General features: G+C 41.3%; 1 protein-coding gene and 1 non-coding gene across 2 annotated transcripts; one reads left to right on the forward strand and one right to left on the reverse strand.

The window, feature by feature from the left end:
* Window positions 1-4,026: 4,026 nt before the first annotated feature.
* Window positions 4,027-4,108, reverse strand: Trnas-gcu. The gene has a single exon. It is a non-coding gene; the product is annotated as a tRNA-Ser (tRNA).
* A 2,870-nt stretch (window positions 4,109-6,978) lies between these two features.
* On the forward strand, window positions 6,979-13,289 carry LOC121855000 (UTP--glucose-1-phosphate uridylyltransferase-like). Its single transcript, XM_042349823.1, has 12 exons — window positions 6,979-7,320; window positions 8,065-8,295; window positions 9,143-9,325; window positions 9,517-9,621; window positions 9,824-9,924; window positions 10,231-10,306; window positions 10,462-10,608; window positions 10,857-10,995; window positions 11,405-11,542; window positions 11,882-12,054; window positions 12,256-12,354; window positions 12,850-13,289. Exons 1-12 carry the CDS (start codon window positions 7,267-7,269, stop codon window positions 12,955-12,957), a joined length of 1,554 nt encoding a protein of 517 aa, XP_042205757.1. The 5' UTR covers window positions 6,979-7,266; the 3' UTR covers window positions 12,958-13,289.
* Window positions 13,290-14,771: the final 1,482 nt, after the last annotated feature.

Raw genomic sequence — 14,771 nt, forward strand, 5'->3', positions numbered from 1 at the left:
ATATGGTTTTTAATCTTGATTTTATATTTATGGAGATAAGAAACTCTATTAAGAAACTTCATATTATATAAACAAGAAAGAAATGCATCATTAAAACAGATTTTTATGTAATGTCCATTTGTTTTAACTTGTTTACTGTGCATTTCATCAATTTATATCTATTTATCTAGTATATTTTTCTTTTATATTTATTTTGCCGTTTTGAGTTATGTCATTTGAGGTATAAACTTCTATTAAATCACCCCTTGCCGTGATAGTGGGCATCCCACGTGTGAATAACTATACTAGAAAAAAACTAACAAAATATCTTATTTACTTATATCCTCTTCGTCACAGATCGGCTCGTTAGTGAAATAGTGACTCGTTAGCCGCTTGGGTGGTCGCATGGTTGGTCACGTCTCTGCTGTTGGCAAGTACTGGGCATGCACTAGCTCCTGAATGTATCTAAACCTGCTCCAGTGTTGGTCAAGTCTGGTTTTGAAAGAGCTCACACTTGATGCCGTCACAACACTCTCTGACAGATTGTACCAAGAGTTCACAATAAGTTGGCCCTCACAGTTTTCTGGACTTGAGACTTCTTCAACCTTCCCTTGTGGGGCAGGCCGCCGCGGGCGTCCGCCAGCTCCAGGTATGTACACTCGACTGAGTAATGCCCTCTGAGATGTCTATACACTTCAATTAGTCACCCCTTTCCCGTATGTAGTATGCTAGGCAGTTGCAGGCGTTCTATCTCTGGGTAGCTGAGGTGCCGTAGTGCAGGCACCAGTCTGGTGGCTCTCCTTTGGACATTTTTTAATCAACTGACAGTCACTAGCTAATCTCGGGGACCAGACAGGGTAACAGTACTCCAGACGGGGAAGCACCTCACTCTTGAAGAGCGCAACGATGGACGGTTTGTCCTTGGAACAACCCGCCAGTGTTGTGACGACACCGAGTGTGAGCTCTCTGTTTTTTTTTTGTTTTTTTTTTTAAATATATATCTGAATGACCTTCTTAAAGACCTCCTAGTTTAGGTACTTGACTCGCCTTCTCTCAGTGGCCCCATCGCTTCAGTTCAGTGTCAACATACACACCCAGGTTCTTTTCACATTCGGTATTTATTAATGCATGTGATGTGATACGCCTCCTTACTGTTGGTATGACCCTGGTGCATCATCTTACAATTCGTGACATTGAATCTTAGCAGCCATTTCTTCGACCATTCTTGGAGCTCACAGTGATCTTTCTGTAAACACTTCACAGTCTGTTTGGTTCTAATATCCCTGAATAACTTGGCATCGTCCGCAAACATTTGTATGGAGGAGTGAACAGCTTCTGGCATGTAATTTATGAAACAAACAAACAAGAACGGGCCCAATGCACTGCCCTGTGGTACCCTGCTTGTCACAGGTACACATGACGGTTTTCTGCCATTAATTACCACACACTGCTTGCGGTCATGCAGAAAGTCTCCGATCCACGCTAGGACGTTTCCCTGAACCCCGTATCCTTCGAGTTTAATTGTCAGACTTTCATGAGGTACGCTGTCGAAAATCTTGGCAAAATCTAGGAATATGTTGTTGATATTACCATCCTGTTCTAGAATGTGAGACCAAACATCCATTACCTTGATTAATTGTGTTAAGCACTAAGCAGGAGCGTCCCGGCATAAAACCGTGTTGGCAATCCTTTGTACAAGGTTGTTTTGTAGTAGATGCTCCACCATGGCATCTCTTATAATGCTCTCAAGTACTTTACATACTATGCTGGTCAGGATAACTTGTCGATAATTATTCGTGGAGTGATGATCGGCCTTCTTGAATATAGGACTCACATAGGCCATTTTCCAGTCACTGAGGACCTTTCGCTTACCCAGGAATTTACAGAATAAGATCTTCAGGGGCTCAGCAAGCTCGTTGCACAACTCTCTTAGCACTTTGGGATGCAACATGTCTGGGCCGGGACTCTTGTAAACCTTTAGCTTTGACAATTTATTTCGTATACCCTCTTCCGAGAACACATTGTGGGTTAGCGCAATATCAAATCATCTCGCCTCAAATGCAGGGAGGTCGTTGTCATCCACTCTTTTGAGCACCGAGGAAAAAAGAATTTGTTCAGCGCCTTCTCATTGCTTCTTGGTCAGATGCTGCGTAACTACCATCTTCAAGCCTTAGATCCGATACACCTACAGTACTCGCTATTAAAAGAAAAATTAAATTATGATAAGTCTACTATAATATGTATTTACGAACACAATATAACATGTGTTTTTTTATCTAGACGATAGTAAATGTTTTATGTCAATTTGAACGAGATAATTGTGCAGTATTTGCCACCAAGAGTACCCAGTCAGCAGTGTGTGTTGTGGTAGTTGTACAGTGCGCGTCTTTCTATGGCAAAATAAATTTTCATTCATATCCCTTGTTGACCTTGTTTCTCTGCATGAAGCAACACCTAAGAATCCAGCTGACCTCAGCACTCATGGTTGACTTGTGGATGATTTCATTAGTAATATCACGAAATAATATATGATTAGTATTTGTCCAAGGACAGTTAAAATTGATTGAAGCGTGAACGGTATTAAATGCCACATCCCTTTTATGAAATAACTATGAAAAAAATATATAAAGGCCTTTAACTAATGAATTATTTAATTACAGTATACGACTTTATGCAACTTTTTTTTTCAAAAGATTTATTACTTTAGACAAAAACTTCTATATTCTATTATTTAAGGCATACCTGATTTTTGTGTAATACTGCCCTCGAATGTAAGGAAAAAATAGTATAATATTATTACATTTAGTTGTTCGATACTTCAGAAACTATACCCTGAAATATAACCTACTGCGCCGTCTGCGTGTAGTTCTTTCAGGGTGAACTAAACCATTAAGTGAGGCCACAGTGTCGGCCAAGAAAGTTACAACTAAACAAATTATGGTCAGTGGCATCAAAGGTTTATTTTTCAAACTTACAAACCAGATTCATACTCCGGAACAATAGCGCCGGTTAACCAGCAACTTGGGTAATTATTTGCAAAGAAGATAACTTATTTCTTACCCCAAGAACATCCAAAATATGAGTTACAGTGTACTGGAGGTCGAGTATGCTAATGGTTCCACTAGTATCTCACTTTCCTTACTTATTTCTTCTCAGCGCCTCCAACGCTGTGACAGACACAAAGGGGCTCCACCAAATTTCCCCAACCATCTCTGTCTTGGGTCTCTTCACTGTCTTAGGCAGGTAGGACGCGGTCTGCCCATTTTCCTGGCTCCCTGTGGTTCTCATCTTACAGCCTCCTTGACAGTTATTTCATTTTCCATACGAAGCACATAACCCACCCATCTTCACCATGCCCTCATTAAGGTTCCATCTTTGTAGGTACACCCACCAAAAAAGTATCGTGACCCTTGCTGTACTTTACATTCTGGAACATAGAATGAAGTATTTTGCTATACACCCTGGGTAATGAACCGTATGATGATAGCTTTGTTTTCAAATAAATGGAACCATCTCAATAATATGACTGGCTCAATGTGTCTTCCATAAACGAGTCCTGGTTTAACTCGGAGCCGTACACGATCGAAATTTCGTGTGTATGATAGACTATGAGACTTACATACTCGAATTAGCATATCCATAGTTTGGTTTGCTTTCTGTAGTCTCTTTGGGAATTCTATATCTAACCCTGCCCAGGTTTCGGCCCCCAGGTTTCGGTTGGGGCCCCCAGGTTTCGGTTGGGGCCCCCGGTTTCGGTTGGGGTCCTCAGGTTTCGGTTGGGGTCCTCAGGTTTCGGTTGGGGTCCTCAGGTTTCCGCTGGAGTCCCCAGGTTTTGGTTGGAGCCCCCAGATTGCGGTTTGGGCCCACAATAATTGTTCCAAGATATTTAAAACTTATAAGTATCCTTGATCCTTTATTTGGCCGATCGGTTTATTTGGCATTACCTCAGCCATCTGTATGATTATATATATTTCTCTCTGCCTACCATTTGCCTCGTGTCATACTTAAGATATACATTCTCAGGCTAATGAAAACACTAAACACTACCGACGAGGATGGGATTCGAACCCACGCAGGGAGACCCTATTGGATTAGCAGTCCAACGCCTTAACCACTCGGCCACCTCGTCTTATTTTCTTAAATTACAGTATTTGATAAAAATACATTTTTTAACTTTATATAAATTTGTATATATTTTTCTAGGGTATATAACATATGTGAATGAAGACTTTTGAAAATTAGGTTTTGTTTGTATCCCCTCTCAGAGTTGATCACACACACAGTTGTCTAAGGTGTTCCAGTGTTTCCCCTTTCCTCTGTGGTTTTATCGAGATTTATCTTATCTACGTTTCCATTGTGGATCTACATGAAATATATATATATATATATATATATATATATATATATATATATATATATATATATATATATATATATATATATATATATATATATATATATATATATATACTGTTAATGAATATGATGCATTTCTTTGTGTATGAATCTCTGTCCTGCATGGCAGTGAAAAGTGATACTGTAATGGATTTCTCCCCTACAAACGCTGTTTGTCGCTGAGTAGCCGATCCCGCAAATTCCCCAGTGTATGCCTCGTGGTCTAGGTCAACCAGCGCCGCCATACATCACGGAGGTCAACTATTAAGCCACACCTACCTCCGCTATATAAGACCTGACCTCGTGGTGACCTCTCTCTCTCTCTCTTCTTGTGGCTACAGCCGCAGCAACCAACACCACCTCCTCCGCCGCTGCCTGGCGGCCCTCGTTCCCGCCGGCGAGCATGGCGACCCACAAGCTGTCCTCCTCTGAGCCTCCTCACCAACCAGCTCTCTCTACATCACGCTTGTAACCACGCTGCCACTTCCCAGCACCAAGCTGCATTGTACATCCAATACAACATGTATACAGAGAGCACATTGTGAGTTTCCTTTCTCCATCCCATCCTGAGTGTGAACCAAATACCACGCACTCCACAAATGGTGACCCCCGGAGATTCGCACTCACACAGGATGGAGGAGAAACCGATCACTCTCCCAGTCTTCAAGCAACATGGAAGACTGGCTTATCCACACAGAGGCAGCTCTCATTGGCTCTACAGCTACTGTCTCTACACCGCAGGTTAGACACCCTAGAGCAGCTCTGCGACTCTAAGCAGACAGCCGCTCCTCTTCCTGCCCCAAGCACCACGTCCTACCGACCCCAGCACACCCGTCCTGCCTCAGACGCCGGCCCAGCAGTACCCCCTGCCGCTCCTCCTGATGCAGCCCCTGCTCCCGACACGGCCCATGTGCCTGAGTGCGGACCCACACACCCCTCTTTTCTCCCTCAGGTACTCCCTGCTGCTGTCGTGGACCCAGCTGCTGTCACGAGCCCTCATCCGCTTCTGCTGACGCAGCCCCTGCTCCTGATCCAGGCCCACACACCTCAGCAGGCGCATCTGACGACTCTGTACCTGCCGTGAGGAAAGCACAACATTCATCGCCTCCACACACCCCTTTTCTCCCTCTCTACTCCCACAGATATTGTGTATCTAGACAGTTGTCTCCTCTAGCGGCCGACTCATCTACGCCATCGCCGTCGTTTCACATGAGGCATGCACCGCCCGTTCTACCTCACATGTGCCATGCAACCCTGCAGGCAACAAGTTTCCTACACTGCCTGGAGGGAAGGAGGGAGTATTGTAGTGGATTTCTCCCCTACAAACGCTGTTTGTCGCTGAGTAGCCGATCCCGCGAATTCCCCAGTGTATGCCTCGTGGTCTAGGTCAACCAGCGCCGCCTTACATGACGGACGTCAACTACTAAGCCACGCCTACCTCCGCTATATAAGACTTGACCTCGTGGTGACCAGTCTCTCTCCTCTTTCTACCTACACCAACCAGCCAGCAACACCTCCTCCTCCTCCGCCTCCCTGGCGGTCCTCGCTCCCGCCGGCGAGCATGGCGACCCACAAGCTGGTCCTCCTCTGAGCATCCTCACCAACCAGCTCTCTCTACATCACGCTTGTAACCATGCTGTCTTCCCAGCACCAAGCTGCATTGTACATCCAATACAACATGTATACAGAGAGCACATTGTGAGTTTCCTTTCTCCATCCCATCCTGAGTGGGAACCCAAACAAACTTTACCCCACAATACCACCCTCAGTGACAAGACCTGACTGAATTACTCAGAATAGGCCAACTGTACTCCAAGCTTTGTCAATAAATTTGTTAACCCCCAAAAAGTGGTCACAAACAGGCTATAAACACAACTCTTACAACACAGACACATACTGTACAGATAACACACATACACACACACACACACCAGTGACACCAAAATATATATACACACCCGAGACTTTCAGTTTGTTATCAACATAAACATCCAAGTCCTTTTTTTATTTGGAGTTTAATTAATTGTGCTTCCTCATCCCGCTGGGATAGGTGATATGCCTCTTTGCTATTGGCACTATCTAGATGCATCCTCTTGCATTTCGTAATGTTGAATCTCAGCAGCCATTCCTTTGACTAATCCTCAAGGCGATAAAGCCCACTAATATCTGTGGTGAAGCGTAATAATTCCCCAGTACCCAAACTACCCATAGTTAGTTAGTAACACTAGAGGCCCAGCACAGTCTTGAAGCTAATGTATGTTTTGCCACTGTCTTGTGTGTCGATGTTCAAGTGAATCTTTTAGAGTTAGATTCTTGTTTATTTACTCAGTCAGGGAGAAACTTTAGATCCGGAACTTTGTGACCGGTTAGGGCGAACGGTGTTAGAAACTAAATAGCGACACATCTATTGTTAAAGAAATTGAGTTCGATACATAATTATAAACGGGGTAATTTTTTTTACTACTACTACTACTTTTACTAATAATAATAATAGAATAATAATAAGAAGAATTGTAAAAGAGAGAGAGAGAGAGAGAGAGAGAGAGAGAGATTATGTACAGAAATTCCAAAGACCACGATAAGATAACAACCAGCAGGGTACTGTACACATTGACCTAGCACAGCTGCCAGTATCCCTCAGCTCTCCCTCCTGTTACGTTTTATTTCTGCCGTTCCTGCTTCATCGCCACCTGCTTTAGTTTGTGTTCCTGCTACACCACAACCTGCTGTAATCTGTGTTTCTGCTACATCACCACCTGCTGTACTCTGTGTTCCTGCTACATCACCACCTGCTGCAATCTGTGTTCCTGCTTCATCGTCACTTGCTGTAGTCTGTGTTCCTGCTTCTTCACCACCTTCTGTAGTCACTAATCCTCCTTCACCATCGTCAATATGAGTGTGGCGCCACCTTCCACTCTGCCTCGGAACTATGATCGCTATAACGAAGTAAGTTTTGAACTGTGCTTTGACGGTTAGGCCCAAAGACACATTATAAACATCTTCCTTACACATACACACACGAAACCACTTCAACCATCCATATCTCAACATGTGTGTACAGTATTTAAGTGGCTATCCATACTGCGTTGACTTCATCCGACCTTACTATATAACCATAACAATTTCCTTTTTAAGTTCGTTAATTAAAATACCAAATCCTGTTATATTTTTTTTTCTCGATTAAATCATGTTTTTTTCAATATATTTCACTTTATTTTTGTATTTTTGTTTTGTTGTGATTTTGATTTTTTTTTATTCGAATTATACCTATAAGCCCTGGTAGTGGTATCGACTGTCCTTCCAACACAGGTAGCATCTCATCTGATAACTCCAAGATAGCGTATCAGGAAGTGAATGATACATCGTTCTGGCTTTGGCGTTGTCAATGCATATAAAGTTACCATGGCAACACAGTATAGACAGACAGGCATACATAAAGGAGTGTAAACAACAATGCCCCATCCCAAAGTATTGATAGATAGATAGATCGATGGATATACATAGCTCGGGGGTGACATCTACTGAGAGGCTGTTACTGAGTCCTCTACTTACAATTTACTTATGGTGGTAACTGTACTTATAACCTGGAGGTAGTTTGTACACTTTAGTTCTGTTTAAGTAGATAACATTCTGGTACTTAATGAGAGGAAGTGTCTGTTTGTAAACTGTTATACCTGTAAACTCCGGCAGGTATTCGGTCACAACAGAAGACCTTCCGTAGAGTTCAAGAACCTGACGAAGAGGGACGCCAAGGTACAACTAGCGCAAGAGCTGCAGAAATTGTTACACACCTGCCCGCAGTACCTGAGGGAGGCCACGCAGAAGGAGATGGAAAGTTTTGAGAAGCTTTTTGGTCGGTTCATCAACGAGGCTGGACCATCCGTTGAGTGGGACAAGATAGAGAAACTGGAGGAAGGAGCTGTAAGTAATGGTGTTAGTGATCCAATGTTGGTTAGGTTAAGGTTGGGTGAGGCTATGTTGGATTAGGTTAGGTTAGGTTAGCTTAGTGTTAGGTTAGTAAACGACGTCTCAAATTAAACATAATATATTTTACAATATATATATACTGAAAAAAAATTGTTTCCATTAAATTGTAGTAATAAAATGAAAATGATATCCCTGCTTAGCAAAAATATCAGTTGCTTAACCCCGAGGATAATGCATTAACCCCTTGAGAACGATAACTTTAACCTCTTGAGGACGATAACTTTTACTCCTTGAGGACGATAACTTTAACCCCTTGAGGACGATAACTTTAACCCCTTGAGGACGATAACTTTAACCCCTTGAGGACGATAACTTTAACCTCTTGAGGACGATAACTTTAACCCTTGAGGACGATAACTTTAACCCCTTGAGGACGATAACTTTAACCCCTTGAGGACGATAACAACCTCTTGAGGACGATAACTTTAACCCCTTGAGGACGATAACTTTAACCCCTTGAGGACGATAACTTTAACCCCTTGAGGACGATAACTTTAACCTCTTGAGGACGATAACGATAACCCCTTGAGGACGATAACTTTAACCCCTTGAGGACGATAACTTTAACCCCTTGAGGACGATAACTTTAACCCCTTGAGGACGATAACTTTAACCCCTTGAGGACGATAACTTTAACCCATTGAGGACGACGGCTTAATCCTTCAAGAGGCTACAGGGGGTGTTTGAAGAATGGATTAAGTTATCGTTTAATCAGTGTCACTTAAGCTGTCGTCGTCAAGATAGAAGGAAAGGTGAATTAATATCCTTCTGATTTGGTCAGGTTCGCAGCTACAGTGAGCTCGAGAGCCCCAAAGTGAGCTCCGTGAAGTCGATGCTGGATAAGCTGGTGGTGGTCAAGCTCAACGGTGGTCTAGGCACATCAATGGGCTGTCAGGGTCCCAAGTCCATCATTCCTGTTCGCTCAGATCTGACTTTCCTTGACCTGACCGTCCAGCAGATTGAGGTAAAGGCAACTGGCTAGCGGATGGTTTTTGGTTTACACTTAACTAAGATTTTGGTCAGTAAAAAGTTCAAAATAAATATTATCACATAAATGAATATTTTTCCTATGAGATACTGAATTTTTCCACTGTATCCTCTTATTACTGTACCATCTTACCACTGTACCATTGTAACACTGTACTACGGCCACAGCACCTGAACAAGACCTACGACTGCAATGTACCTCTCGTCCTAATGAACTCCTTCAACACTGATGAAGACACCCAAAAGGTCGTCCGCAAGTATCAGGGCTTCCAGGTCAGTTCAGGTCAAACCAGGTCAGTGTTTTATGACATATTAGATAAGTTAAGGTCAAACGAGGTCATAGATACACGTACAACTTATTTTTTGACCCCCCACATCACCCTCAGGAAAATGACCTTATGTGGCTTTAAGAGACTCGACCTCCCCAGTAAAAGTGACCTGATTTTTACCTTATTTCTCCTCCTCATCCCAACAGGTGAAGATCTACACCTTCAATCAATCAAGGTATCCCCGCATCAACAAACAGTCCCTCATGCCTATAGCCAAGACCTGTGCCAGTGACGACAGCTTTGAGGGGTATGTCTCTCTCTCTCTCGCTTTCTTTCTTTTTTTTTCTCTCGACCTGAACCAATGATTACAACCTAGAAGTCTCCCCTCCTCTCTCTCTCCCTCTCTCTCTCTCTCTCTCTCTCTCTCTCTCTCTCTCTCTCTCTCTACTAAATCCTTCACTAGCATAAAACCTAAACCACCATTTTAACTCCTAATCGGTGTTAAGTGAAAGCATATAATCAACCTAGAGTTTTAGTACACATTTTTAAGCCATGTAGTTAAGGTAGAGTCTCAGTGCACATCTGACGCCATCTTTTTTGGACATGACCTCAGGTGGTACCCGCCGGGCCACGGAGATTACTATCAATCCTTCAGTAATTCCGGTTTATTGGACAACTTCATTAATGAGGTGAGTTTCTCTCTCTCTCTCTTATGTGACTACTGGCGTATATATTGTAGACAGACAGAGAGCGTCCAATATACCCATAATGTATTAATTCACGTCAATACAACACTGTCAACAAACCACAAACACTGTCAACTAACCACAAACACTGTCAACAGGGAAAGGAGTATGTTTTTGTGAGTAACATTGACAACCTCGGGGCCACCGTTGACCTAAACATCCTGAACTTTCTACTAGGAGGTCACCACCCTGCCCAATGTCAGTTCCTAATGGAGGTCACTAACAAGACCAGAGCTGATGTCAAGGTATGGTCATGTTGGTTTCATTTCTGGTCATCTGATGTCAAGAGCAAGTAAACGTTTCACTTTTATTTTGAGATTTAAATGAAGTCAATAATATGATCTCAGGTGTGTCTATGTGTATGACAGATATCTTAGTTTCTTCTATGTACACGAAAGATATCCTAAGTTTCGTCAAAGTACACAACAGACATCTTCAAGTGTACTCGCTGTTCTATAGACCCAACATTCTCAGGGCGACCATTTGTTGTCAGGGAGGGACGTTGATAAAGTACGAGGATAAGTTGAGACTGTTGGAGATAGCCCAGGTCCCCAAAGATCACGTAGATGACTTCAAATCCGTCAAAACCTTCAAGATCTTCAACACCAACAACCTATGGATTAAATTGACAGGTGAGTGAGGTGCTTTCAGAGACAGTAGACCGATGTAAACAAGAGATAGAGAATGATAGAGACAGGAACAAAAACAAACACAGATAAACAGAAAGATAAAAAAAGACTTTGAAAAATATGAAGACAAAGGCACAGATAGACAGAGTGACAGGGAGACATATATAGAGCCACCTACATATGAATGAGGTGAGACACAAACACATATTAACTACCGTATATACTCAAGGAATTAGGACATCATACTGGAGAGGTTAAGTCATCGCACTGAAGCGGTTCATTATCATTCAGTAATTTATTTAATTTCGCTGTGATTTCCACCTGTTTAGAAGAAGTGAAAAAAAACAACATATTATATACATATTTCCCTTAATTTACCTGTTCACTTACCTGTGTATACTTATGTTAACAGCGATGAGGGAGGTGCTGGCGGAGGGGACGGTCGACATGGAGGTAATCATTAACAACAAGACACTCGACAACGGCCTTAACATCATCCAACTCGAGCAGGCCGTCGGTGCTGCCATCAAGAGCTTCTCAGGTGCCCTAGGTAAGGTGTAGGACTCGTACCTTGGGTTAAAGCCTTCTCTATGAGTGAAAATAAAGGGGATAGATATTCTGTTTTACACACTTGGGAGCTATTCTGTTGTGTGAGAAGATTCATTGTCTCCTTTTAGTGTCAACTTTGTGTCTGTCGCCTTATTTAGCTTATCTCACCTATACCTTGGGGCTTCTTATACCTAAATTTATATATATTATTTACAATTACACATTGTTAGGATAAGATAAATAAACAATTGTTCCTACACTGTACATGTCACTAGTCTAAACAACACCATTTCCTGTACTAAATCATTATCACCAATCCGACTGCACCCTCCAACTCTAGGAATCAACGTGCCACGCTCAAGGTTCCTGCCCGTGAAGAAGACAGACGACCTCCTCTTGGTGATGAGCAACTTGTACCGCCTACAGCAGGGTGCCCTCACCATGTCACCTCTCCGTATGTTCGACACCACGCCCTTAATAAAGCTGGGGTCCTCACAGTTTGGTAAAGTCAAGGTAAGGATAAGCAATTGTTGTCCTCACCTGTTCACCAAGACACTCGTAAATAAACATTGCTTTAAACCCTCTCCAAGACAATACAAGAAACATAGCACTAGTCTTCTTTTCACCAAGATATCTCATTAATAAATAACGCCTTAACGTTAATCCTTCACCAAGACAACACAGGAAGTATAGCACTGTCTTTACTCCTTACAGGATTTCATCAAGAGATTTTCGTCCATCCCAGATATGTTGGAACTCGACCATCTGGCTGTGTCTGGTGACGTGACTTTCGGCCGAGGAGTTGTACTGAAGGTGGGGAAGAGGGGGGGGGGTGTTACTCATTGTGGAGATTGTACTTGAGATGGTAGAATGAATGGGTACAGATATGAACTGTACAATAGTAATAATACTGTACCGTGTATTTTTCAGAATAGAATGTTTGAAGACGTTAGGAGATGTTATGTTATGATGCATTCTTAATATCAAAATATGTGCAGATGCTGAAGTTCTGTCAATAGTTATCTTGATCCGATGTTCTCTAGTACTTTTGACTGTACACGACAACGTACTATAAAATGTGAGAGGATGTCATGCACTCTGTGGAGCTTCAAAATTACCTCTAAACAAAGCAAAGAAATATTGTTTTGTTAGGGACGTATATACAGTATTTCTCCTGTACGCACATAATTACAATATTAACGTCTGCATATACTTATCCCCAGAAATAGTATTGCGCCATCTTTGAATCCTTGATAAAACCCATGAATGTTACTGAAAATAATCAAACTCTCTTTTTTCTTCCTCCAGGGTACAGTTATCATCATCGCCAATCATGGAGAACGTATCGACATCCCCGCAGGCGCCATCCTGGAAAACAAAATCGTTTCAGGCAACCTCCGGATACTGGATCACTAAACCACACTAACGGCTAGAGAGCGCCCGTCATCCAAGTTGTGATTGGTTGGTGGTACTTGATGTCATATTTTTGAGAGACTAAACGAATCTAAACCTAACCTTCATGTCCAGTGGAAGGTTTGGTTGGATTCATATTGCCTGTACTGTATACTGTCACCTTGAGAGGCTTTTTAAGAACTGCTGATCTATATATCCTTGAGGAAAAATATTCGAGGAGTTGCAACTAATCATTGCCTGAGTCTCTTTAGCAGCAAGTATAAACTGCGATATGAGCAGCTTAAAATGTATCTATATATTTTTTCCTGATAAATAAACTGTTGGTATTTTCCTTATTGCTTATTTTCATTTTACACCCCCAATCGAAAATGCCTTGATAGATGGGGTTATGGTGATGTCTGTCTGTAGGCCCGCGCACGTGTAAAAAAGGTGCCCACAAAATACCGTGTGTTGGTTTTATCTAAATCACAGGTAGAAAACTAGTGAATAAAAAAGATTATAAAAAAATTGGCTATTGGCTGCATGATAACGTACTGAAAAACAATAATAATAATTATAGAAATAAGATTATTATTATTATGAAAGAAGGCGTGCAAGGAAGAACAGAAGAAATGTTAACAGGGCCGGATTAAGCTTAATAGGGGCCTGAGGCACAGGGCCCCCCTACCCTCAAGGTATATATAAATAACAAGAACAAAATATACCCAAATTTATCAATGATTTCATCAATATTAAGCTTCTGCAAAATAACACATTTAATGTTCATAAGGGACAAAAGTGAGACGTTGCTAGGACATCGTTGAACGAAGTTCATGTTTTATATGCTTCAACTTCGAGAATGTTTGGATTTGGGGGCCAGTGCCTCAAGTGCCTCATGGTTAATCCGGCACTGAATGTTAACTATAATGCATTTTCAATTTTATTAAATTTGATATGATTGAGCCAAAATTCATACATACATACATACATATAGAGCATAAGCATTAACCGGAACTAACACACGTGACCTCGTCCACCTTTGGCCTCTAAAACCACAGCAGTTGTAAGGATTCTCTTGGACAATATACGTATTATAGCAACTCTCATTTTCCAGAGGTATATTACCAAAGATATTATTGTAGTATCTTTGGTATTGTTAACATACACAGTTAGATAAATAATAATTAGTCAGATCCATACAAAAAATGGGACCGACTTATTCACGCGACAGTGGTAGAATGACACACACATTCTCAAAGGTTCCTGAATTATATTTTTCCTTTAATTGTGGATGCTGAAGCTATATTACTAGCTATAACCCTTATAGACCATAATATAAACTAAAGTGAAGTAAAATAAAGTAAAGTAAAGTAAAATAAAGTAAAGTAAGAGAGACTCAAAACTCAAATGACAAAGATAATTAAATAAGTAGCTATATCCGTTCTGTTATCCCCAGTCACAAGGATGCATTTTTTACAGCACAAACCCTTACCAGGACAACCTATATTAGTGCATGGCTCCCTTGTCTTACATATTTGGTCTGGTTATAATAATCTTGCTAAATTTTGCTTGCTGATTAAGTTCAAGGAAAAATATGTATATGTTATTGGTATATAGTTCATAATGATATTTAGATAATGAAATATAACTATCAATACCACCCGTTATTTTAAGATATAAAATAAATAATATTGAACATAATTTTATCATTGTTTATAATAAAGAACCAAATGAGCTGGGCTGGGTTCAGTATTACCATTCTTGTATAAATGAATAAACTTTAAAATAAGAAATATTTTTAATTAATATATAAAATTGAAGAATTATAAGAGTAAAAG

This window comes from Homarus americanus, unplaced genomic scaffold (assembly GCF_018991925.1).
Source record: "Homarus americanus isolate GMGI-L3 unplaced genomic scaffold, GMGI_Hamer_2.0 scaffold16022, whole genome shotgun sequence".
In the NCBI taxonomy this organism is placed as follows: domain Eukaryota; kingdom Metazoa; phylum Arthropoda; class Malacostraca; order Decapoda; family Nephropidae; genus Homarus; species Homarus americanus.